This window comes from Rhineura floridana, chromosome 4, assembly GCF_030035675.1.
Source record: "Rhineura floridana isolate rRhiFlo1 chromosome 4, rRhiFlo1.hap2, whole genome shotgun sequence".
Classification (NCBI taxonomy): Eukaryota; Metazoa; Chordata; class Lepidosauria; order Squamata; family Rhineuridae; genus Rhineura; species Rhineura floridana.
In genome coordinates, this window is record NC_084483.1 from 136,440,987 (window position 1) to 136,468,607 (window position 27,621).

The 27,621-nt window shown below is 37.2% G+C and overlaps 1 protein-coding gene across 6 annotated transcripts in view; it reads right to left on the minus strand.

The window, feature by feature from the left end:
* ARID4B (AT-rich interaction domain 4B) overlaps positions 1-27,621 on the minus strand; it is a 141,278-nt gene that overhangs the window by 3,247 nt on the left and 110,410 nt on the right. For 4 of the 6 annotated variants that reach the window (XM_061624525.1, XM_061624524.1, XM_061624526.1 and 1 more), the window contains 7 exons: positions 17,564-17,809; positions 10,487-10,571; positions 8,654-8,846; positions 3,850-5,046; positions 2,379-2,489; positions 1,614-1,829; positions 848-994 (listed from right to left, as the gene is read on the minus strand). In XM_061624525.1, the coding sequence (XP_061480509.1) occupies positions 848-994; positions 1,614-1,829; positions 2,379-2,489; positions 3,850-5,046; positions 8,654-8,846; positions 10,487-10,571; positions 17,564-17,809 (2,195 nt within the window). Of the gene's footprint in view, positions 1-847; positions 995-1,572; positions 1,830-2,378; positions 2,490-3,849; positions 5,047-8,653; positions 8,847-10,486; positions 10,572-17,563; positions 17,810-27,621 lie in introns of those variants that run through there. The other 2 variants (XM_061624527.1, XM_061624528.1) reach the window with 2 other exon arrangements.

Below are 27,621 nucleotides of genomic sequence, written 5' to 3' on the forward strand. Positions count from 1 at the left end.
TCCACCAGTGATGATCCGCTGTCCATGTCAGCCTCCAAATAAATTCCCTGTGATTCCCTGGAAACAGTTATAGCTATGACAAAGTTCTTACTCTTCTTCTTCAGAGGTCTAGCTCACCAAACCTTCTGACTCCTCAACAGGCTGTTGTTTTTCAAGTGCAGGTGCAGCAGAAAAGGGCTGGGGACATTATTTCCCAGCGCAATAGTCCTGTTATTGCTACCTGCCTCCCATTTCTCCAGGAAGTCTCACAGTAATTATGAGAAGTGGTAATATAAAAACTATAGAATACGTTTGTGGACATCTATGCTGAAAGTTGCTTGAAATTCATTGCTGGCATCTAGATGCTTACAAGATTTGTTTCAGCTCCTGCCTATGTCAGCACTACTTTTGTTAGTCTTTGAACTAACAAAGAGATGGCCAAGTTCCCCCTTCTGCCCTAACAAACAATACAAGTCAGGTAGCACTTACGGATTTAGTGGTTGCAAAAAGATAATCCTAACTTTCTCATAAACTTGTTTGCTTCCTTGTGATTTCTTTCAAGCACATAGGACAGGAAGGAGGTCTATAGGGAGCAATTCCTGCCCTCTTCTTTTACAATGTCTGTCCATAGAGAAGGGATGAGTTGTATTAGGAGATGCCCTCCCCCCTTTTTTTTACTTTGCCTAGATACAGCATTGAAGAGACAGCCAGTAACAGCAGGAGAAATAAGGGAAGGCAGGATCAGAATATAAAGATAAATATCAGAATGAGTCACCCAATATTCACAAAATAAGACCCAACAGTTTTAAGAGGTATTCAAAAGTCAAATTCTAATTTTGTTAGCATGTACCAAGGCTTAATTACTTACTTTCCCTTTCTTTTTTCTTCAAACGCTTTCTTCTTCTATCAATGGAAGCTACTTCAGATTTTAAAGACAAGTAATGTTTCCTGATTTCTTGTAGTTTTTCTTGAAGGATTGCTATGCGCTCTGCACTGGTCATATTTTCTAGGTCAGCTGCATATATAAAAATATTTGTTAGTTCAAGCCAAAATGTTAATTCTTCCACATTATGAAGAATAACACAAATATGAGGGATAGAAGAAATTGAAGGGGATGCAACAAATATATAGCATTATACAATTCCTAGATTTAATTAAATAAAATCAAACTTATGCACACTGTTAAAAAAATATAAATGATTCTTTATAGAAACCTGTGGAAAGATCAGATCCAGCTGAGTATCAAGCTTATTCTTGCAATAGCAGATGTAATGCAGTACATTCAACTTGCAGCTACTTCAACCAGGAAGCAAAAAAATCAACCCCCTTAACCCCCAACACAAGCAGCTGCGTAGTACCTTGAAAACTAACAAATTTATTATGCCATAAGCTTTTGAGGTGAAGAGTCTGCTTCATTAGATGCAACATGAAAGCTTATGCTATAATAAATTTGTTAAGCCTTTAAGATGCTACAAAATTTCTTGTCTTTGTTGCAAACAGGCTAACGTGGCCATTTTTCGAGAATTTGTTCCCCCAGCAGGGCTCCGTTCCATTGTCCCTCCCTCCAGCCTTGCGGTTGCAGAAGGTACACACATTCAAGAGTCCAGGCACAGGAACAGGGAATTTACACGTACACATTTGAAAACTCCATTTATAAAGTTTTGGCAAACGATTATTCTGTTCCTTGAGATCCGAATCCTTCTCTCCATTTTTCCCACATTTTCCTGGAGACTGTGTTCTTGCTGGAGATTTGGTATGCTGAGACTTCATTGCTGCAGGAACTGATTTTGCTGGCTGGGATTTGGTGATACTTTCTCCTGCAGAAAGTTCTTCACTATCACTGCTATTTGCTGAAGAAACAAGCAACAAATACATGGTATAGGATTAGCACATTTCTAAAGACCTTAGCATCTTTTTAAATGTTTGTTTCCAGTTATGAGAAGTGTTCCCTCTCGAAGGGTAAAATTAATCTGCCCTGGACAACTTTTGGGAGGAAGGGTGGGAAATGCATTCTAATAATAATAATAATAATAATATCTTCATCACCATCATCTCAAGGCAGACAAGCTGGCTGCAATCATTCAATACAAACAGAATGGCAGTTTTCAGTTAGACAACTGAATGAGATTTCCATATAGATGAGCGCTACATGTCCCAGGGGAGGGGGGGACTGCATAATCTGTTATGGGTTGGACAACCCTTCAAATCCATCATTACCATTTATGAAGACTCCTTTGGATGGGGGGTGGAGAATGCAATATTCTTTTACAGATTCCACAATTTCTTCACTCAAACAATATAAAATAAATTCAGTTGTGAGAAAATATGAAAGGCATTGAGGTTTGAGACTTTTAAGTCTGAAGCCAAAATTTTGCTCTCCACCTAGCTACTATACTTACTACTTTTGCTCTTCTTTTTGTTGTTCACTACAGATGTTTTGTGACTTCTTTTTTGCTTTTTTGAGGAACCACCTCCTTGGACATCTTTAAGCCTTTTCTGGCCTGTACAAGCTTGATCAAAATAATAGCAAGAACAAGATATTATACAATGTATCTTACCTACCAGAGGCACCAATGTTTAATTTTAATGATGAGGGAGGATTAATTTAAATTATCTGCTTCCTGATTCAATGCAGATTCTCTAAAATAGGCCAAGACCCAAAGAAGGGATGTACCCATGTGGGAGAAAACCACACACACAACCTGAGCTTTGCTTGCTGTTTTTGCCCCAGCAGAGGCACGCAACTGTTCAGTTTAGAAAGCATCTTGCCTCTAAGGCAGTGGAAACTACTGTGGCAAAAGCAGGATGTGAAGTTACAACTGTGTGTGTGGTCCTTTCCTGAACACCCATATCCCTTTTCTGGATACCACCACAGAAAATATGAATTGTAGATACTCTGAATTATTCAAAACAAGGATTTCATGAGGTGATTCATTAAAACTGAGAGAACAAAGTACATTTATTAAGTGTGTTAAAATAAACTTTCAATACATCATACCAACAATCTGTTCACATTAACAGAATGACAGAGCAATGATCACTTTATAATTAGAAATCCTTTTAGAAGATGCAAGAAATATTCAGTACTGCTGTAATAAAAATCTGCCATATTAGGGATAAAACTAAATATTAAGTATTTTATTATAGTAATAAGAACACTCAATCATGCATGTACATTTTCAACAGATTTAGTTATTTTCAACTGACTATAAATCTAACAAGTCTGAGAAAATTTTATCCTAGCTTCTAAGGACGCTACATTTCACAGGTCATGTAAAACTATTGTTCTGAACAAGAGATAACATGAACAGAAATGGAAGAATGCTGTGGAGCAAACCAGAACTGGTTGGCACTGACAAGCAGATCAAGATCAAATGTGCAGTCTGGTGTCCTCTTAGCAAAATATATAAATATAGTACTGTAGTTAATATTGTACTGAAATTTGAAATAATGTTATTAGATCCCATGACCAACTATAATCTACTAGACCATATAGTCTGTAGCCATTAAATTACATTTTGGGGGGATAACTTTTGAAGTAACAAATACACTTTTATTCTCACTTGTGAGATAAATTTGTGAGATAAAATAGTAAAATGCTAACAAAGTTCAGTATTAATATCAGATTTCTAACATTGCCCATTTTAAATAGAAAATAAGAGATATTCTTTCAACTCTAAAATATATAGGGTTGAATCTGTTCCTGGAAGGGAATCCTTTGGTTCAACCCACTGATAATTATATTCATTTTTCTGAACAGTATAATTTCCACAGAGGTTTAAGCCATCTTCAAGACAGACAGAAACATTTGAACTCCATGCAGTACTAATTGGGAGAAAGGATAAAAGCTAAATGGCATAATATGTATACCTTTCTCAGTGTGTTCTGGTTGATTGCTGCTGCTGGAGCTGATGCTGGCATCAAAGCCTGTAGGAGAAATATTCCCTTCAGACTGAAGGTCCTGCAGTTCCCCTACAACACTGTCCACCTCAATTGTGCTATCCGTTTCACTCTTGATACTTCGTACCTCTTCTTGATTTGGCGCCAGTGTTTCAGACACAGATACACTGGACTGATGTCTGCTGGATTCTGCCACTGTTACAGATGGGGGTGATTCGGGTGTTGTGGGGGGCGTATTTAGCACTGAATTACTGCCACTACTTGGGAATTCAACTTTTTTGTCATTCATTTCAACTTGTTTCTCTTCAACAGATTTAGTTTCTGAGTTGAGTTGCAAAGGTCTTTCAACTTTAGAACTGGACAAAGACGTCTCTTCTTCTACAAGAGTCTGCAGGTGTTGCTCTGGTGTGGTATCCTCAGGAGCAACATGTGGTGGGGAAGCTGCTGCTTCTGTATCAGAATCTGAAAAAAGTTCCTTGAGGGTTTTTTTAGGCCACTGCCCTTGAATACTTGACCAGACATCTTTCCGATCTTTAGCTCTGGTATTTTGAAGCCTTTCATCAGAGTTAGTTAAAAGTTTTACTCTCTTCTCTGTCACTTCAGAGAAACCTGAATAAAAAGCATTTGTCCGTAAGGATTTCCTTTTCTCATCCAACCCATTGTACTTCTTAGTTGGTGTTATTTTTATTTTATTTTTCCCCTCGTCTTCATCTGAGGAGCTGTTGCCACTGTTTTCCAAACTTAGCATGTCTTTGCCATTTGACTTTTCATCTTTAATATTAGGTGGCCCAGTTTTTAAACATTCCTCTGTGGCACAGTATCTTCGTTTTCCACGTTTGACTGGTGGCTTTGTTTTATCCACTGCCTCCTTTCTGACTTCTTTCTTCTTCTTGGTGGTTTCACTCTCGCCCTCAAAATCAGTATCATCAGATAGATCTGCTAATTCTTTTCTCAATCTTTCTGGAGATTTGGATACTGGTTTGGATGCTGTGGCATCTGAAAGGGGTTTAACCTCTTCTGGAAAGGGTAAGCTGTTCTGCTCTTTTGGACAGAGTTCACTATTATCTTGGCTTGCAGCCTCATCTTGAGGTTCCTCCTTACCATTATTATAGACACCTGGAGCAGTTTGATCATCATCTTGCTCACTATCATCAGAGCTGTCAGAAGCTATATGGGTGGAGGGAAGGGAAAGGGGAAACAAGAAAATCAGCAGCAAAATCCACCATCCTAAACACATTTCCTGATACATTAGTATTATATTGAGTAAAAAACAACATTTGTGTTAGGCTTCAAATCCTTTATGGTTGTAACACACACAAAAAATTAAGAAAACTAAACTTCTTTAAACTGCAAGAGCTACACTGGTGGCATTTTTTGTTTATCTGCAATGCCTCTGGGTAATTTATTCTAAGGAACTTCCATAGTATTTTGCAACTCTGTTTGAGGCTCTGATAAAGACATGTTAGCTCACAGAAGCAGCATTTGCAAAGATCTCCCCAGTTAAGCATACAATTGACACCATCATCTCTTATAGCAGGGGGTGGGGAACCTCTAGCCCATGGGCCTATCTTGGTCTGCCAGGGGTTCCAATTTGGCCCATGAGACAATTTTTGTTAAACCATGTGCACCTCTCAATCTGGTGATGTCACCTCGATGGGCAGGTTTGATGGGCATCATCACTCTGCACTAAGCAGGATTGACCCCCACACACACAAACTCATCAGTTGATGGGTGGAGAATTCAAACCTGCTTGGTCCCTATCTCCCCTCACCCCTGCTGGCCAACTTTGACAACTGTCAAAGTGTCATTATGACATCAGATGACAGACAGTGGGTGGTCATGTCTACCTATCAAAGTTGGCCAGCAGGGGTGAGGGTAGATAAAGATTTGGGTCACCTAGCCAAACAGTGGCCTGTCTTATAGCACTGATAACTTGGTGGGTAGATTGGGGTGCTTAGATTCCACTCCTGATATGCTATCAGAGATGAATGAGAGTGCTTATCATGTGTCTGGCAATGTGCAAGAGATACATGGGGCTTCCACCAATGTAGCATCTTTTTGCATATACTGCACATGATCTAGACTGGTGACCCTTGTGCAGAAGGCTTGTTTATGTGTGCAGCCTGTGTTTGCCAGAAGGAGGAACATGTAATTAAGGATATTGTTTTTTAATTAAACATATATTGAAATGTCTGCTTGAAACTGTCACTAAGATTTAAAAAAACTGGAAAATTAATATAATTTAGTTTAATGCACAGAAGCTTAACTTTTATACCTCCTGTTATTCCCTAGAATTAAAAATATAACAAACAGGTAAGATAAGGCATTTTTACTACCAAGAATTTCACCCCCAAATTTGTGTTTTTTGTCTTTTAAAGAACATAAGTTTTCTATAAAATTCAGATTACCATGTCAATTCCTTAAATTCTGAAAAAAAATACTAAATGTGAAATCTGGATGGATAAAAAATGAACTGGATAGTCTTACAAGTGATTTATTAGTCTGCAATCCAGCTGTGTAACATCACCCTCTTGTATTAAAAAAATACTTAAGTCAAAATAGGAAGCTACAACAGAGTCAGGCTATTTGTTCATCTAGCTCAATATTATCTACACTTATTGGCAGTAATTCTTCAAAGTTTCAGGCACAGTCTTCCTCAGCCTTACCTGGAGATGCTGGGAACTGATCCTGGGACTTTCTGCATAAAAAACATGTGTTTTACCACTGAATGATGACACTTCTATGGAGGTTTGAGTCATAGGTTCTGTTCCATGAGCAAGCATTCATGGAAGAACCCTTTTATGAGCAGAAGAGGTTTTTCTGTTCATGGAATAGAACCTTTCAATCCAACACAGCTATCTTTAAGACATGACTTTGCATAAAACAACAGTATTTATTTATTTATTATTTGATTTATATCCCACCCTTCTTCCCAACAGGAGCCCAGGGTGGCAAATATCAGTATTCCCCCCTCAACTTTTTGCATCAAAAGCCATATTTGTTGTTTTTATTAATGTAAATGGGACATTTAAATACAATTAATAAAAACATTTACACAAGCATCACAGGTGTAAACAATTTAAGATAACTAGTAACTTGCAAGACAAATGATGAAACAGATTCAAAGGAAAATGCACTGAGACAAAAAAGAAATGACAATGATTTTAAAAGGATTTATAAAAGAAATAGCTTTAAAGAGGAAACGCAATATTCTTTGGAGAATAAAAGTGAATATGTTCCACATGTTCTAAGACTGTAGAATCAGAAAAGAAACGAGAAGGAAGACTCCCTAAACAGACAGCATAGCTTAAGAGTATGCTTCCATTGTGAGAAATGATAAATTGATACCATATTGTATGGGACCATGTCCGGTATTCATAAAACTATGCAACCAATTCCATGAGCCCAAGGGGACTTTATATTTTATTTTATTGATCAGCAGGTTGCTGATCAACACTGCTTTTAAAACTGAGAAGAAGTTCATGGAGAGCAGCTATTCAGAGAAATCTGCCAAGAATTCCATTGGCCAAACACAAGCCCTTGGGCACCTTACATTAGCTCCTTGGATTCTGACCCAAGACTGGAAGCCATAGATTTGTTTAAGAAGGAATGGAACTACTAGGATGGGAGTGAAAATAAGTAGAAAGTTAAAATGAAAGCTGCAATATCTACAACAGACAGATAATAAAAAATGTGTTGATGTACATAAAAAAGAAACATGTTAGTATAAAACTAGTAACAGATGAGTGTAGACAGTAGGAAACTAAAGAACAACAAAAAAGATGCTATCCAACTGTGGCTGCCCACTTGCACAACAGCCAAATCCAATGGGTGTCTTGCAAAAGTTGTTGTGCAACCCCTAGTGCAACTGCTATTATTTATTTTACTCTGTGACAGTTAAGCTTGCTCGCTACTGCTCATGCAACATCAACTCTCAACCTATTGTGCTAACATTATGTTGACTTTCACCCAAGGAAAGGACAGAAGGCAAAGATAAAGGTTAAATAGTGAAAAAAAGGGGAAACACATTTATTTTGAAATCAGTAACACTGGCAACCAGTGTAAGAGTAACCATTCATTTACTAAGAACAAATCATGGATAAGAAATGGAAAAACTACAGCAGGCCAGAGTAAATAATCATGTATTCTGTGATAGATAAATTATATTAAGACTACATTGGTAGAGATAATTTCCTCAAGACCTGCAATCCTAAACACTCATGCTAAGGTGGTAGACATACACATATCAGTAATGCCTTGGCCACTGAAATGAAATAAAGAGAGCATTTGCTCAATTTTACCTTTGGGTTCAACACATGAAATGTAAGGAAATAAACCAGAAAACTTGGAAAAATGTTATGCACTGAAGATAATCCTTACAGAAAAGATTGTAAAATGCATGTAGCATACACACGCGGTATAAAATTTACAAAGCATAAATAAGCTTCCAAAGCTTTTAAATGAAATATTCTTTTCTGTGCAATTTTCTATTTAGTTTGAATTGCTTTGTTGTATCAGCCTTGCAAATGTGTCAGAATTTACTAGTTCATAATTAAAAAACCAAAAATTACTAGTAGGCCTTCCCAAACATACATGTGCTAGTCATTTGTGACCCTTCAACAGGCTCACCAAAGCTCTCTTTTCTCATTGTTTGAAGATGCTTCTTATTCACTAGAGGTTAAAGGTTCTGTTTGCAAGCTTGTGCTACATAAAGCATACTCTTCCCCTAATCCTAGAAAAATATTTACACAATAAATCAGAACATGTGTATTACCTTGAAGTCCATTAAGGATAGAAATAATCTCTAAAGATTTATTTGCAGCAGGTTCAGAAGTTTTGGCTTCAGTGCTGTCCGATTTGGATACTGTCTCAGGTGACAGACTGGCATGAAAAGGTGGTTTTGATGAGCGTCGCAATTTAAATGTTTTAGGAGAATATTTTTCATCTTTTTCTTTGTCAGCTTTATTCTAGTTTAAAAGAAAAAATATATTCTGTTAATGAACCAATACAGGTTATCTTATAATAGACTTAACAGTAATTTGAGCAAAAAATCAAAATCCCATGGAAAAGTATCGCACCTTGTGTGGAGCAGTTCTCAAGCTTTTTACTAGAGTTCCATAAGGGAAATTTTACCTTTGTTTGAAAATAAATTTGTCAAACAAAACAAAACAAAACAAAACACAAAAAATACAAATCCCAGATAGGTGAATAGACATGTCTACAGTTCTGTTGTGATGCAGGATCCTTTCACTTCTCATCTCATTCATCAGGGGTGGGAACCTTTGTCTTTTCGATGTTGCTGAACTACAACCCCCATCAGCTCCAGCCAGCATGGCCAATGGTCAAGGTTAATGGGAACTGTAGTCCAACAAGAGCTGGAGGGACAAATGTTTCTCACCCATCAGGAATGAACACTGTGTCTAACTACAGAATGCTAAGGACCTATTGTTAAATCTATTAAGTGAGGGTTATATCCAATGGTGTTGCTCAGCTGACCAAGGCTCCCATCAGTGAAATGGAGAGGGAAGCAATTCTTTGCAATTCCAACCCCCCCCCCCGCAGCCCCTACTCCCTCTAAATCTGTTCCAGAGGGTTAGGGGACCTTCCTGAACTGAGAGGTGTGAAGGGCTGCGTGGGGCGGAGATCACTGAAAATTGTTTTCCTCCCTGTTCTGCTGATGGAACCCTTAGTCAGCTGAGCGATATCATTGGATTCAACCCTGACAAGACAGAACATTATTAAGACCCATCTGTGAGTCCTGTTTATTCTCTGGGAAACAATAATCTAACCAAGCAGTCTATTCTAAGTTCTATTCAGGGGACACCTCAAAACATAGTGATAACTATAGACAGGAGAAGAGCTTCTTTATATGCTGGCAACAGTCACAGTTTAGTCCAAACAGACTCTGGATGTTTGCATTACTAATTTGCCGTTTTTTTCTATTATGGATTTCTCATATTTGCTTGGAAAAAGCTCTCTGAGAATGGAAATCTTGCAAGTTCCATATTGGAGGAAGGGCAGGATACAAACCTATAAAATAAACAAAAATGTTATCTCATTTAACACAACTGGGCCAATAAAAAGTACTACTGTGCCTACTGGTGTGTTTCAATTAATAAGTTGCCAAACACAATATGACTTTGATACAGGACTTTTGGCTTTGTCCTTCACAATCAGAAGCATTATGTAACTCAGAGTTAAAAACATAGATGTACTGCCTTCAAGTCGATTCCGACTTATGGCGACCCTATGAATAGGGTTTTCATGAGGCTGAGAGGCAGTGACTGGCCCAAGGTCACCCAGTGAGCTTCATGGCTGTGTGCGGATTCGAACCGTGGTCTCCCAGGTCATAGTCCACCTTAACCACTACGCCGTACATAATGACAAATAAATATAAAACTCTATTTTTGTGGTACTGAATATCCCTCCGACTAGAATAGCTGCTGTCATAAATAAGAGATTGTTTATTTTTTAATTTTTTTTATTGGATTTCTTAGTCGCCCATCTGGCAGGCTAACCAGTCACTCTGGGTGACGTACAAAATATGTAGTCTTCTCTCCTCCTCCTATTCATATGATAAATTCAGTAGTAGTTCAAAGAGATCTACCTTTATTTTTTTCCGATGCTTTATTTTTGGCACATTTTTGTCAGCTGGTCTCACTATCTTGTCTGCTTTTATCCATTCATCATACCTACAAGGTAATAAACATACATAAACTTACATTTTGAGAAAGATTCAAAGCATGGTCTACAGCAGCGGTTGCCAATGTGGTGCTTCCAGATGTTGGATTCCAAGCCCCATCAGCCCCAGCCAGCATGGCAAATGGTCAGAAATGACGGTAATTGGAGTCCAACAGTATCTGAAGGGCACAAGGTTGGCTATGTCTGGCATACAGGAACAACAAATATATATATATATATATATATATATATATATATATATATATATACACACACACACACACACACACACTCCACTAGAAATGATATTACACGAATAACAGTAACAATAACCTAACTTTTATAGAATATGTGAGAGCCTGGGTGGACAGTCTTTGGATGTTATTGATAGTAATAGTAAATCTTACCCTAGCCTTGTAGATGATTGAATTCATGGAGATAAACTAATGATAGTATTAAATAACCAATAGTACTGATTTTTTATTCTTACTCTAAAAAACTGTTCCAATAATTTGCGTATCTTATTGTTCAATAGTCTTGTTAGCTTTCTGCTGCTGTTGAAGGAGATTCCGTATTAAATGGAGTATTTGGAGAGACAGCAGAGTTTGACCAGAGTTAGAGAACGAGAGGACTTCTGTGTCCCAAGAAAATGAACTGGAACACAAAGAAACCTAGTATAATATATTGGCTTAGAAACTGAGCTTCAAATTTAATCTTGTATCAGCCTTGAACTCATTAGATTATCTTAAGCAAGGCACTCACTCTCTTGGGGCTGTTCACACATAACACTAAACTATAGTTTAGCACTGTATGGATGAGCCTTAGTGAACCTGAGAAAAACATTGGACTCACATGCTCCCTCTCCACTTGCACAGCCAGAAAGGAGGTTTCTGGAGAGTTTACTTTTTGACAAAGAATCTCAGCAATGTAACGTGCAAACCTAGAATCCTGTCTTAGAATGATTAGTTGCTAAACAAGCCAGATTCATTAGCAACTAACTGTTGTTTGTTGTAGGCTGTGATTCTTGGTTTGCACATAACACAATTCTTTTTTAAATTGCTTTTTTAAAATGTGTTTTTAAATTTGTATATTTGTTTTTAATGTTTTAATTGTTGTAAACCGCCCAGAGAGCTTCAGCTATGGGGCGGTATACAAATGCAATAAATAAATAAATTTTGAAACAAAGCAAATTGCCCTCTTCCTGGCCTTGGGAAGGGGAGAGCATGTGAGCTCAATGTTTTGCTAAGGCAAAGGCTTGCTTGGGCTCATCCACATAGCACTAAACCATAGTATAGCACTATATCTGAACCAACACTTTGTCTCAGCCCCCAGCTACGCAATGGGGATAATAATACTAACTCTACCTTAAAGGTTATTGTAAGGTTTTCAATAAGACGATATATGTAAAGCACTTTTGATATTCTAAAGTAGGGCAAGAAGGTGGATCAGGATCTTGTCAGAGCTTTGGATGATGTGTAGTAGATCAGCAACGGTTTCTGACTCAGGATATTTTTTAACAATTGCAATTTTTTTAAAAAATCTGCTATGGCTGGCAAATCTCTTAGCTTCCAAAGTTCCTCACCTACAAAATGGGTATTACAGCTCTGCTGGGCAGTTTTAGGTTTTTGTTTAGAATTTCTGGTCTGTAGTAACCCATACATAGATTTGTACTTGTATCTGCAAGTTATCCCAATGTATGACTCATGGGGTGCAAGAAGTACTTAACCCTACTTCCTGAGCCATCAGTTGCCTCAGGTTCTTCCCTCCACTGTCAGTCATTATTCCTGACTCCATTTAATAGACCTTAGAGTTGCAGGGGGAAAAGCAAATTGGACACCAGAAAGACTATTGAGCAATACGATAAGCAGATTATTGGAACAATTTCTTCGAGTAAGAATAAAAAATCAGTACTATTGGTTATTTTATACTATCAATAGTTTATCTCCATAAATTCAACCATCTACAAGGCTAGGATAAGATTTACTATTACAACAATACATCCAAAGGTACTGGTTAAAAAAAACCTTTAAGATAAGATCTTTTTAAGAACCTAAGAAAAGCCCTGCTGAATCAGACCAAAGTGCCATCTAGTCCAGCATTTTGTTCTCAGAGTGGCTAACCAGATGCCTATGGGAAGTCTGCAAGCGGGACATGAGCACAACAGCACTTGCCCCACTTGTGATTCCCAGCAACTGGTATTCAAAGGCATACAACACCATTACTTGAGGTAGAACATAGCCAATAGCCATTGATCTTTGAATTTTGTATCATCTTTGAATTTGTCTAATCCTCTTTTAAAGCTATCCAAGTTGATGGGCATCACTACATCTTGTGGTAAAATCTTTATATGTACCAACTACCCTAATTTTTCTGTAGTTTTCTCAACAATGTATAAAATTCAAAACACTAGTGCACAGTTCCTTGTCAACAAGGCCATTCACTATAAAAGTGCTTCAAGCTAGCATTTCCTATTCAGAACATATTTCATACTTTCTTTAAAGAAAGCAGCATCAACTCATCTATATTAAACATAAAAACACAGAAAATGCCCAATCAAAAGCAATAAATTCTGCTTTGACACTGAGAGTCAGATACCATCCATTCCAGTGCTGTATGCTGAATAGACCCATTGAAATCTATGTAAAGGATGGCTTTAATTGTGACTGGAACACTAAGGCCTATTTCACACATCACAATCCTGTTTTTGCTAATAAATGTATACTCAATAGGAACTTCAGCTAATCCTTGCACTCTGATGAGTGTTCCTCTTTGTTGCATTCACACTGTTTTAAGTGTGCACCTTTAAAAATTAACGTGAAGCTGCCTAAAAAAGAGCCTCACAGACACTGGTAGCAAAATACATGTGCTGATTTGTTCATGAGGTGGTGGAAAATAATCTCTGTAGAGATAATCTACTGATGTCATCTTCATTTAATTATTAATCACAAAAAATAGATACCATGTTGTATGCCAGATTAATAAACATCAACAGCCATTCAATGTAGAGAGCACTACAGGATTCTTGCTTGAAGTGTATAAATAATGAAGCTAGACTCAGAAGCCACTCATCTGGGCCTAACAGTAACATGGTGAGTCAGGCGGCAACCCTCACTCATACTCGCCATGGACACAACTAGAATAAAAAAATAACACTGCAAGACTATAGATCTGAATGACTAGGGGAAGCTGAATGACCAGGGGCAACTTCATTCTGTATGCCTACATTTAATACAACTAAATTATTTCAGTTTTACCACAATTCTTTCTAACCAACACCAGTCAGACAATATATAACAAGGAAGACCTCAGAGTCAGTGGCAGAGAACCAGGAAAGAGAGCAAATTGGTCATCTGTGTATAAGTGACAACTGCTTTTAAATTCAAAGACTTAAACTGCTTTTTAAAAAAGGGTTATATTTAAGTTCTGGTTCATTGGTATATTACAACTGTCTGGTTTGGTTCCAGTGTGGATGCTAACTTTAAAAAACAAAACATGCATCTCCAGTAATCTCTTTGGGATGGTTCAGACACTTTTCATGTAAATTAAATGTAGCTTATGTTTTCAACATAACTCTTATAAAATGAAAAATAAAATATTTAACACATGCACAACCATACATAGATTATTTGCATTTACTAATAGCATATCCTCCAGAATTCTGGCAATCACAGTCACACTTCTCAGGAGACAGAATGAAAATGGCTTGACATTCAAAATTCAACAGAAAGAGGAAGTATGAATGAGTTACCACCTTGTTAACATAAGCCGTGTAAACTCATGGTTAACAACTGTTTCAGGCTGAAGGAGGTCATATTTCCCCACCTCAAAAAGTGTCTGAACAGAAATTGTATGAATCAGTGCTATTTTCTTTTTTCACTAATTCCAGAAAAGAAGACGACGTCTTTGGCTAATAGAGCAGAAACAACCACTCCGATCATTGAGGAATTTACCTTTATCTATTGCTGACACATCCTACAAAATAACTACCTACTCATCTAAGCATTATGTGTCTCCTAATGCACAAATATATGAAGGATGTACTAGACCAGCCTTTTCCAACCATTGTGTCCCCTACTGCTGGACTACAATTCCCATCATTCCCACCCACTGGCCATGCTGGCTGGGGCTGATGGGAGTTGTACTTCAGCAGTCTCTGGAGACCCAAAGACTGGGAAAGGCTGTACTAGACCCTCCCCACCCTTTCTGTCTCTGGTACTGTAAACATTTAATTGCCACCCTGGGCTCCTGCTGGGAGGAAGGGAGGGATATCAATCAATCAATCAATCAAACAAACAAACAAATAAATCCGATTATACAAAGCTGACAATTTCTTGATTTCCTAAAGGGTTCCTAAACTGTGGTCCGTGGACCACCAGTGATCCACGAGCTTCATCCAGGTGGTCTAATGGCATGTCCACATAAAATATTCATATTGATTTTTAAATTGTATTTTTATTGCTTCTTTTATTTCTTATATGGTATTTTATTGTTTGACAACTTGAATTCTACAGAATGCTAACCCTAATACTATAAAAGAAATTAAAAAAATACAATTAAAAGTCATACAGCATCTAACACAGCACATTACAACTGATGCAACAGGCAAAAAAGTCATTGTTGTCCACCAAAATCCTCACAGTTTTCAAGTGGTTTGCCAAGATCCTCAGCAATTTTCAAGCAATCCATTGGGGGAAAAAGCTTGGGAAACACTGGCTTAGAATAAACATGGGCTCTTTAGCCTAAAGCATCAGTATAAATATCAATGTACAGTCAACTTGCATAGTCTGTCCAAGGGTTAAAAAAACTGCAAACCAACAATGACGTTTCTACAGTCACAATATTCCTAACTAATATTTTATAAAATAATATTTCTATCTGATGTGAGGCATGCTCTCTCTATATTATAAGTTGAAATACACATGTAGCCATCTCATTTCACTCTTTTTTGGTGGGTGGGGGGTGAGACGCTACAGAGAACTATGACAATCTACTTTCATTATGAAACTGCTTCCCCTTGGAACATGAAGAACACAGCGACAGCAAAAACACTTTTTTTGTTTTGTTCTCTTTCTCTCCTCTCACACACATATACATGATCAGCACTGTATACCGAGATTCCAGGATGAAAAGGTCTACTCTGTTCTCTATCTTTGTAGCCTGAGAAGTCTAAGCTATAGATTTAGTGTTTGCATTACTTGTAGAACTCTGCAAGAGTCTCATAGCATGACTTCCAGGGGAAATTTAAAATAGCATCACATTGCCTTTATACTGTATCTGCTATTGAGTACAACATTTCTTAGGATCACACTCCAAGTTAAACATATATAATAAACACCCTTTTAAATTCCAGTAACTAAACAATGATCCTATGAATAAAGAGGATTCTCTATGTTATATATAAAAGTACTCTCTCAATCTTTCCCTCAAAAGCAAGAGTTTCAAATAAGGATACATTTAACGTTCAACAGGAACTACCCAAGCCACGATTTAAGACTTTGTAACTATAAACTGCTCACAAATTGTACCTTGTACCTACTAAAACCAGCATCGATTCAAATCTTAACTACAGTTGTTCTTCTGTCTCTTATACTGGCCTATAAATTAAACTGAAAACATTTCTTTCACAATGAAGTAAGCGAAGCTTGCAAAACTGTGCTCAAGTTTCAACTTCTTGCTAATGCTAGAGAGAAATGAAGAGAGTTGCTTGAGTAGTCTAAAATATACATTCCTTCCAAAGGAAATAAAATACAAGAAAATTAAAGGTTTTTATGAAAGTGCACTGTGTCAGTAAGCAAATCATACGCTGCATATCACCACTTATACTTGAACATAAAATTCAAGACTTTATTCTTTTGCAATAATGCTCCATTTGGATTGAAGGTGCATGTGAGTAAGGCAACAGTTAACAAAACACTGCAAGAAGCCTAAAAATCAGAATCTTTCATATCAGCCTATTATTTCTGATTAGCAATGACTTCATTAAACATAGCTCCATTATGAAAAAAGAGGAGGTAGGATGACAAATTTTTCCAACAATGACTCATGTTGGCTGACTCTGCTAACACTAGAGAAGTCTAATGTGGCGCCTCTCCAACCTTCTTAGACAAAAATAACTATAAGAATAACACAGATCCAAATGGCAAGGAAAGATGATAAGGAGTCCATATGAGTATTAAACGAGAAATATGGAGCCTGTTACAAAAGCCTTTGCAAAGCACATATCCATAAAACAAACTTTTGAAAGAGCCTGAGGATTCAGCAATATGGGAACGGCTCAGACTAGAAAATTCAGTTAATGGCATAAAAGATGTCAAGAACATTTTTGGCAAAAGATTAAACCCACCATTCTCCAAAAGCACTAAATTATGGCAACAAGCCATAATAAGAGGAAGATGCTCAGATATAAAATCAGTAACGTAAGTAACTATGCAAAGATGAATCTTCTTCAGAAGTGTATGGCAACAAGAAACCAGGTCTGACCAAGTGAAAGTCAACTGTTTGCAAAGGTGCACATAAGGAATCAAGGTACTCAGAGAGGCTGGTCATCTGGTTTGAACGCTGAAAATGAACTATAGATTCTTGCATGCACGCATTCATCCAAAAAGAAATCCACTTATTCCAAATGAAACCTCACCTCCACTTCATAGTAAAACAAATGTTTTGTGTTCCATGCTAGATTTTGAGAAATGTGTAGAGAACTAGCTGTGTTTCCCATCATTACATGATGAGCAGAACTAACAGACAGAGGATCTATAAGCCATTTCATTGTTACGTAGTAATTAAAATAAAGCTGAGACGGGAGTCCGAACAAGATTATTTTTCTTCACTATATGCTACTAAGTTGCTGTGATCATATCCTATAATATAAATAATTTTATACAGTACAATGATCTTCATAGAGCAGCAATATTGAAAAAAAATCCAATATTCAGTGTATTTAAAATACACAAGTGTATTTTAGAAGTAATTTTAAGGAAGTAATCACTAGCTAAATCTCAGTTACCTCACATTCCATCCGCAGTAGTGCACCAAGTAAAGGACTTCTCCACCTTCAATATCAGAATCTTTAATACTAGCTTCATACATTTTTTGATTTTTCCCTCGTCCATACCGCACTTGGACTTTCATGCCTGGTGGATAACACTCAAATTCTTCTTCCTCATTGTTGTCATTGTGGTCATCTTCCTCTTCTTCCTCCTCCTCTTCTGCTTCTTCATCATCTTCTTCCTCCTCCTTAATGGTGCCATCGCTTGAAAGGTTTAAAAAATGTCAGTTAATAAAAATATTGAAAAAATGTTCAGTGCCAAATGGCGTATACTGATTAATATTGTGGATGCATAGAGGGTGAAGAACAGCAGGCTCCATATATATATATGTGTGTGTCTATATATGAAATTCCTTAAAAGATGAGAAATTTTAATTTATATTGTCAACTGACAGAATACAGCCAAGCAACCAGGACACTGACAGAAAGAAGCTTTAAAACTAACTGAAGATCTAAAAAGATGATTTGATCTAATGAAATAACGTCTACCACCATCTATGAAGACTAAAGATGCACTCATATGCTATGATGCTAATGAAGCTGACTACTCCTAGCTGAAATCTTCCCCCCACCCATCTTGGGCCCAGGCCCATATTTCTTAATGCAGATACATATAGTTCAGACTGAAATTTTCACTGTGTGCTTCTTCAGTGAAGACATAGTTAGCCTTCAAAATACAGTATATAATACTATATACATTTGGGCTGCTTTTTTGTTTTGTTACAGGACATTAATTAGTAAAGAACTGCCTGGAAAGGAGGTATGCTTGGGTTGCTAAACTAATTCCGCACACTCAAAGAGCCTTTGGACTTGTGATTTTCAATCAGCAGCAACACACCATGCCTCGCATTAAATCTCTTTGGAAACCAAGAGGAATTTCAATAGTACTTTGTGATTGAGGGTGAGAGTGTGTGTCTTTTTGTTTCACAGAAAGGTGTTTTAAAAATCTCAATGGACACATCCATGCCCTTGCACGTGCATAAAATAGCTCTTTGGATCCTGGTAGGCATAGAAAGTAGTGGTCTACATTTTCAATCCAATATTTATCATGCTTTAAAAATAGATATCTTTTGGGGTCTCTCTCTCTCTAGAAGTGCTAAGCAGGTTTGCCACATTTCCCACTGAATTTAATCCTAAATTTTGAAGAGGCAAAATTAATCCAAAATTAAGGGCTGTTTTTTTAAAGCCTTGGCAAGAATCCCAAAAGGGGACAAGTTGGATGAGAGAGAACCACATGAGCAGCTTAAGCTTTCCTAGCTGCTTTTGCCATAGCAGTTTCTACTGCTGAAGAATTAAGGCTTTATTTGGCATAAAATTTGTTTGTCTCTTAGTCAGGGTGAACTGCTGTGACCAGAAGAGATAGCAAAGTTTCAGTTATGCATGCTGTTCTCTCCTGTGTTATTCACACCCCTTCTTGGTATCTACCCTCCAATTTGTCTCAAATCATAAACTTAATTTGACAGCGTACGTACTTCATCGTGTGTAGATTAAAAACATTTATGCTTAATAAGTGAGCACTACCTAGAGAAAATCTCAAAACTGTGGTAAAATGTTATTGAACAGTTTTCAACTAGAGAAAAAGGCTCTGCTAGGAATATACTATCTAAACTTTAAATATTTCATAAAAGCCCTTTCTCATATAAACAAATAGTAATATAGTTTCCTCTCCCAATGTTCAAGGATACAAATTCATTATAATTCAGATGCTTTTCCCACATAAAAAGGGATCCATCTCCCAGACCAAACTAAATCTTAACATGCCCATATGTCCAACGGGAGTCAAAATTATCCATGATACAACCTATTTCAGGGTCTGTTATGGCAACTGAAGGGATTTTGAGCTCATCAAGCATGATTTTTAAATTGTTTTTCTTCAAACAGTAGCCCCCCCCCATGCAGCATATAGAGAGGCACACTCAAATGACCACCTCAAAATTGATTTTGTTGAGCAGTGCATGGTGGTGGTGGGTTTTCAGACTTTTAAAAGCAAACAGAAAAGCACTATGGGATGTGCGGAGTTAGTAACTGATTCTCATTTTCTGGAAATTCTAAGAGATGTTCTTATCTAGAAAGGTTTTATGAACACCTGCATCTCTCTCATCTACCCCCTGCTTTCTAACAAGTTTACATTATCAGTGCTTTCAACTTTTTTAAAAAAATCTATTAAATATAAGGCAACACACTGATGAATGAGTTCCTATATCCTTTTAACATTATATACATTTTTGTTTTAAGATATTATGAAATCTTCATTGTTTAATCACAAAAAGGCATAACACAGCCACTGGCTCTCTTCAGTTCTCCTGCTTTTCTTTTAAAGTGAGTTTTCTAACCTTCAACGTAGCAAAGAAAAGCTTGAAAAAAATATGGAAGTGTGAAAAGCTCAGGAAATAAAATAATCCTCAAATCCTCAGAGCAGGCTGTAACATCTTCTGGAAGCAAATACCAGGATGCATAAGAAAGTAAAAGCAGAGATCATTTTTTAATATATATATTTATATTTAAAAGGGGTGAAGAGTGATTTGCAATCACTGATGGAAGATACAAAGATATAACCAAAGTCAAGGATATTCACTTCAGGGAACAGCAGAACTGTCAAGAATACATGCTTCCATGTTTTTCAATATATCTTTTTTTTTTTTGTAGATCTGTACTATGAAGACCATAGCATTCTATTCCCAGATTGAAAATCTTGCTGTATAGAAAAGAAGCAAAGCACTGAATACCATGAAGAAGATGTCCTTAGGGAAACTGTAGCCAGGATAGGCCAGTGTGCCTTCAAGAAACCTTACTTTGCCATATCTGCATACAGACAAAAGCTAGATTTCTTGTATTCCAATTTTGGTAAACCTAATAGAAAAAGTATTTGCATAGCAGATGATGCCTGTAAGCTCTTACATGGGTTTCAAAAAATTGCAGCAATATGAAGATTTTGGCTAAATGATAGTACAAAAATGGCAGTGTTGTAAAGCAGACAACTGAAGGGCCAGTTCATTAGAGCTATAGAATCAAAAAGTACATCAATAAGATAATAAGATAAGATGATGATGTAAGCAGTTCCCATACGCAAGCTACCTCAAGCAGTTGAAGTAAAACCTGTCCCAAAGAACAGGAGCTTCAACCTTCAAAAAAGGGAAAATGTAGGAAACCAGCCAGCAACAACAAAAGGCAGCAACTTCATTAAAATATTTATAGGGAATAAACATACTTGACAATCATGAAAGTAAATACTGTTAAAAGACCAGTTTGAATATTAGTTTAAGCGTGTGAAAGATCACTATACAATGCAGTAAGCATTTCATTTATATTTGAAAAAGGAAAAATATAAATTTCCCCTGCATCCCGCTTAGTGTAAATCTCCTTTCCAAGTAACAACTACTTCTATATTAGTGGCCACTTCACATAATATAAAACATTTATTCAGGTAATTTCTCTCTTGAGAAACATCATTTGCAAGTCTCTAACAACACAATCCAAGGAAAGGCACACTTTATTCCTATATAAATCAATAGGACAAGCCCACTGAAATACTTAAAAGCCCAGTATTTCAAACAGGACTTAGATATGCGTAGCTTTCTTAAGATTTTCAAAATCTATTGCGATAATAGCACAAAAACTTCCATGAACTTTCTTCAGTTCATGCTAATACTCAACAACAGTATTTGGCAGAAATCAATGAGGGTTTACCAGTGTAAGTCATCAGTAAATTGTTTTACTTGCTATTGCCAGTTATCTTAGTGTAACTATAAATATGGCTATGCAAAAAAGATTATGAGTTGTATCCAAAAGGGGTTCTGTATGAGAGTGGAATAGTCTTCCAGTCGCATAATGCAACTTCCTCTTCCTCTCCTGCAGCCCACCACATGTCCACAAAATCTGCTCTGCAGGATTGAAAGACCCTCTGAAGCACATTTGGGGAGTCCGCAGGGCTGCAGAGGGAAGGAGAGGAAGGGGAAGTCCCATTGCACAAGAAGTCCACTTTTCCTTTGCAGTCATAGGAAAAACAGAAGTTAAATTTTGAAATAGGATTTGTTTTCACTATGTATTTGTTTGAGCTGCACATTTTCACAAGAAATATTCTGTTCTAGGGCAGAATGCTCTAAATCTTTCTCTAAATAGGAAGACAGTTATGATAAACCCTCCACCTTTATGTCCAAAATTTTACATTCTGCCATTGCACATTATTCACTGTAAAACTTCTAAGAAATCAGCAAATTCATCTTTTGGCAAGTCCACTTTTATAACACAACTCAAAAGCTATCTAGGCAGAAGAGATTGTTAATTTTGTCTTTTATTCTACTGTCTGAAAATGTTAAGTTTTTATTCCAAACCATTCATTAATATTCTCTCTGAAATCCTAAATCAACCCTAGTGCCTTTCATTCAAAACATGGAATCCAGTACAAACATATACCTAAAGTACTTTTTTAAACACAAAGCGAAGAGGCAAAGTAGTTCAAAATTGTACTGCTTGTTTTTCCTAAATTCTGCATGGGGGGACGGGACCTCAGGCTGAATGCGGCCCTCCAGGCCTCTCTATCTATTCCTTGGGACTCTCCCCAGGTCACACCACTCACTGGATCTACTTCATACCCTCCTTTAATATTTTTGCCTGGCTGGAATGTGTCCTTGAACTCTGACAATGCTTCTTGCTTTGCCTGGATGGAGGATAGAGACGGATGTGTGAGTCTGTGTCCGAACGATCTTACTGTACAAAGGTGAAATTTACATGTGTTGTGGTGGGCATGTGGCCCCCAGAAAGGCTGCCTAGAAGGGAATGTGGCCCTTCTGAACGAGGCTGAAAAAGGTTTCCTACTGCTGTTCTACCTGAACACATATGGATTTGTTACCCTAACATCTACAGCATAATTCCAATTCTCACTCTGTATTTCAGAGATCTATGCAATGCAGTAGTGCTATAGTAGTGCCATCTCCTTCATTGAGAAAGGGCACCTGCCACAATGGTACAACAGTGTGTTCCAGTAGGAAGTGCAGCATTGCATTATGTGGGGTTTGCACCAGGAAAATGTCTGTGCACTGATAGTCATTATGGGAAATGGTAGTGCTACGCTACAGCAGCCCTGGTGCCCACTGCAGAAACTTAAAAAAAAACACCCTTAGAGGTCTTTACATTTGAGCGGTATATATATTTTGTCAATTAAAGATAAATAACTAAATAAATAGAATACCCAAGGAGTCGAAAGGGGCAGAGAGGGCAATCACTCCCACATGCTTTTTTACAAGGTGTTTTCAATTGTTATTGAAATAAAAGATGCTAATGGAGTCATACAATAATCTCCCCTGGCTGAAAAAACCTACAGTCAGTTTAACATGCAAAATGCTTTTACACTTTTTTGAAGGTCCAACTCTGGCTCCTTGAAAATCATGGTTTGCAACAGAAACCAGCCTCTGTAAAATACAGTTTCGTTTTGTCCTTCCTCAGTCCAAATTTTCTCCATCATTAGACCTAACCGCAGCTGTGCTGACACTAAAACATGATTAATAACGTGTTTGCAATCATCTGAAGTGGGTTTGCAAACTCTAATTAGCATTAACTATTATTAGTGTTGGTGTGAATGTACACTAAACCATGGAAAAGGCTGATAAAGGGAAGGAAGGAAGGATTCCATGGTGAAAACAGGAGAAGGGATGTACAGGAGAAGGGATCGGGAAGACTCATGTTTCCAAATCAGACTTCAACTTTACAAACTATGGTTGAAGGGAACTGACAGTGCATTTGCTGCGCCAGTCTTAAAAATTATCACAGACTGACCAAATAACATTAGGAAGTTTCCTACACTTTAAAATATGGTACATTAAAAGTAAGAGATAGGCAACGTCTCCACAACTGCACAAATTCAGTCAACTTTTGGACACACAACATCTTTAAAAGGTGGAGGTGGGGAACAATTATGGCAATTTAAACGATTCTGACTTTGTAACAATTAACTATAATTTCATGATAGAAAGACAGCTCATCTCCAAGTTTATGAAAGAATTATAGTGATTTTGCTTAATTATTACAATTCCTTTTATACACTTCATGGGTTTCAATCACTGCTTCGCCGAGTTCTTCCTATCGTTAGCTTTAGCAGATTGCCATCCCTCCTAACTTCTGAATCTGTGTCCAAGCATTACAGTATTGCACAACTCACAGGAGCAAGATGCACACATTTGCAAAGCATTAGAAATCTGATACCCATCACTAAAATTACAAGTAAAACACAAATGTAAATGTCCCAGACAATACATTAATAAACTTACTGATACATAGACTAAAGAACCTGGGGATGATAAATCAGAGCTTTGGATTTGTTAGAATTTGTGAACAGAATAGAAGTGGCATAATGTGTAGAACGCAAATATTTGATACATGCTTTACACGTTGCTGCTCTGAGCTCCTTCTGGGAGGAACGGTGGGATATAATTAAATAAATAAATATTTTAGAACCATTTGTTATAACCACATACATTACTGTATGTTTTAGGATTATCAAAGATAAAAGCCTCCTTTTATACCCCAACTATATTAAAATGCTTTTCATTTCAATTAAATCCAAGTAGCCACAGCTGTTTTTGTTAACATCCACCACCATAGCTCTTTTATGTTGATGAAGCAGTTTGGCTAAAAGTTCTTAACCTGTCAGGGTCGATTTTTTATTGTTTGCTATATCTCCATGACTTTTGATAAAAAACTAACCACACAACCACATAGTCTGATCTATGTTTTTAATCGTAGGGGCAATTAGAGGCCACAGTTATAATCTTTATACATAGTTGTATACTCTTTATATACAGATGTTTCTATTGCATGAATAACATACAAGAAATCAGATCATAATGTCTGTATGTAGATATGAAAGAGCTTCACAAAGCCAATGGTTATTTTTAGCTGTTATTATAAGTACTTTTTATAACGTATGAGATGAAACAGAGCCAGTGCAATCCTGACTTAATGCCACCATAGAAATGAAGGTTAATGTGTACATGGGTTCCTTTTGAGAGGAAGAGCGGGATATAAATGTAATAAATGAATAAATAATGTGTTCCTGTAAACAAAAAAGGGGCTAACAGCACAAAGCTGCAGGTTCAAAGTCAAATTACTAATACTGTACTTCCTAAGTCATGAAACTGAATTGCTACAGGACATCAGAAAGGAAGAATTTGCTTCCATGTAGCAAACGATATCTTCAGAAAGATAAATTCTGACCAATTCTGTCATATGAAAATTACATAGAGGCATTTTACTGCTCCTAAGCCCCAAATCAAGAAATTGGCAACCAAAGCTTTAATAACATTACTACCATATACTAGATATACAAGGATATAACACTTGTTTGTCCCTGAGAATCAAATCAAAAAGTTTTCCTGAAACCAAGATGGCTAGAAATGTACATTTAAACAACAATAGCTGGGAGTCCTAGAATTCCAACATAATAAATAGTTCATACTACACAAACACACCAGGGTGGAGGACGGGGTCACATCAGGCTTTGGGCCACAGCTTGTTGATCCCTGACATAGCAAAACCAAGTACTAATATTAGTAGGAGCTACCAATTAAATGCAGTAAATAATGTGAGAGGTACTTCTTTTAAGGCAACACAGTACACTAATTGTTACATCTGCATCTCCTGTAAAAAAAACCCCTATATATTCAAAAGTGATGCATGCTTACTTATCTAAGTCTAGAGCATGGACAAGAAAAGATGGCATGCATATTCCTCCTTTCCTTGCTACAAAAACTTTTTGCAAGGTGCTCCACAAGAAAGGCTCTTGCCTCACAATTGTTCCCTTTAGTTACTCTCTTGAATGGCTCCTTTTACTTAGTTTCACCACATTCCTCACAGCTCCTCAGTACAACCAACCCCAACCCCCTAACATCTAAACACCACAAATCATATAACAGCCTCTTGCACTGAGCTGGTAATACCAGACACAATTGTCACTGTAGGCAAATATACAAATCTAAGATAGTTACAAACTACGTGTAAGAGTGAGAAGCATAAATGAACTTATTAGTCCCACTGAACTAAAAATGCTATACGTTCAGCTGTAATATTCCCTTTCTCCTAAAAAAAGTTCCTGAAATATCAATTCATAATAAAGTACGCAAGCTTCAATATAAAAAAGCAGTAAGCTCTTCTTAATAACAAAATATGAGAACACAATGGGTTAATTCCAATATATTACAATATACCATAAATTTGCATACTTTTTAATATACAAAATTGATCAGTCAATTACCTTTATGCCTGAAAGACATCAACACTTTCATACATGTCTGAGTGCCAACTAAATTAAGTCCAGCCACATGCATGACATCCAGATCATAGACACGCCCATGTTCATTTCAGAGCAGAATGGCAATACAATAATTTTGTTTGGATATTCAACATAGTTGTCAAAGTCTGGCAGCAAAATTAGGGGAGTGTTGGCAGGATAAATAATTTATCAGCTACTTCAACCAAGTAGCAGTATCAATTCTACTGATGTTGCCACTTTCCACAATAATAAAATTATGGAGTCTTAATTTATACTAAGCTAATTTCTGGCTAAGAAAGGGGCTCTTTCCTTGTGGTGGACATCAGCTAAGCAAAATATTTTAAAACACTGACCACATTTCTATAATTCAGTGTTTCTCCAACTGTGGCTGGGACCCACCAATAGGCCTTGGGCTGCTTTCAGGTGGGTCTTGGTGCCACCATCTGCCTGCGTCTCCTCACTTGCCTACTCTGTCTCATTCATAGCCTTCATATATGTCAAAGCCTTCTAACTGGACCAATGCTAGCATCAGCTACTCCTTGCATGCTGAGTAAAGATGGTTGGGAGAGAGTTCAGAAGCCAAAGAGGGAAGGAAGGTTTCCTTCCTCTAGGGGGAAGGGCCAGAGGAGTTGTTGAAGGTAATTAAAAAGTGAGATAAAAGTTTAATATTTATTATTAATAATAAAGATACATAAGCCAGGAATAGAAGGGGGGGGTGAGAGGAAAGCTGTTATATGAGGAAGAAGTAAATAGGAAGAAAAACTGGCATGGGGGAGGGAAAAGGTGTAAATTGAGTGTGAGAGAAGAATAGGAGGAGAAATTACATGAGATTGGTAAAAAATACTTTGAGAGACAAGTGGGAATGAGAAGGGGAAAAGATAAAAGAAAAAACCTTCACCACGCAGAGCCCCTAGATAAGCAATTCTACCTAAAATAGGGAGGCTGAGTCACAATATCTCCACAACAAATGTCTGTACTCAGCATGAGGGAAGCTGAGCTGCGGAACTCTTTGCCACAAGGAAAATGCAATAACAAAGGATTTAACAATTTCCAAAGATGTGCAAGATATCAGTAGAAAATGTCATTAATTGCCATCTGATTATGTGAAACTCTGTCTCCATCCGTCATCATTTTGTGACTAGCACTGCCACTGAATCACTCAGTAATTTTCAGCAGTCTTAAGTGGGCCCTGGGGATAGAAAGTTTGAAAACTCCTGCTATAACTTATTCTGCCCGTAATTTATTTTTTGAGTTTTTTCCATACATTTTTCTTTAAACTATCCTACACACTTATTTTAGCTTTTATTTCTACTCCTCTCATATCCTTCATTGTCAGAGGCAGTATGCCCTTGATTACCAGGTACTGGGAACCATAAGTGGGAAGAGCACTGTTCCACTCATGTCCTGCTTGTGTGCCACCAACAGGCATCTGGATGGCCACTGAGACAACAGAATGCTGGACTAGATGGGCCTTTGGCCTGATTCAGCAGGGCTTTTTTTGTTCTTTGCTTTCCCTTTCACTCTTACTGATCTTTTTATCAGAAGACAGCAGATGCCTCCTCTGTAGTATTCAGAATAAGGGAGCAAGTTAACTGGACAGACTGAACCAACCCTGAAAAAAGGGAACTCCTAAATAAGATAAGAGCACGTCACTGTATTTTTCTGACAGTAAGGCTGCAAACGTAACCATACTGATGGAAGTAAATCTTATTGAATTCAAGATTACTTTGAGGTGAGGTTAGGATTACAGCCT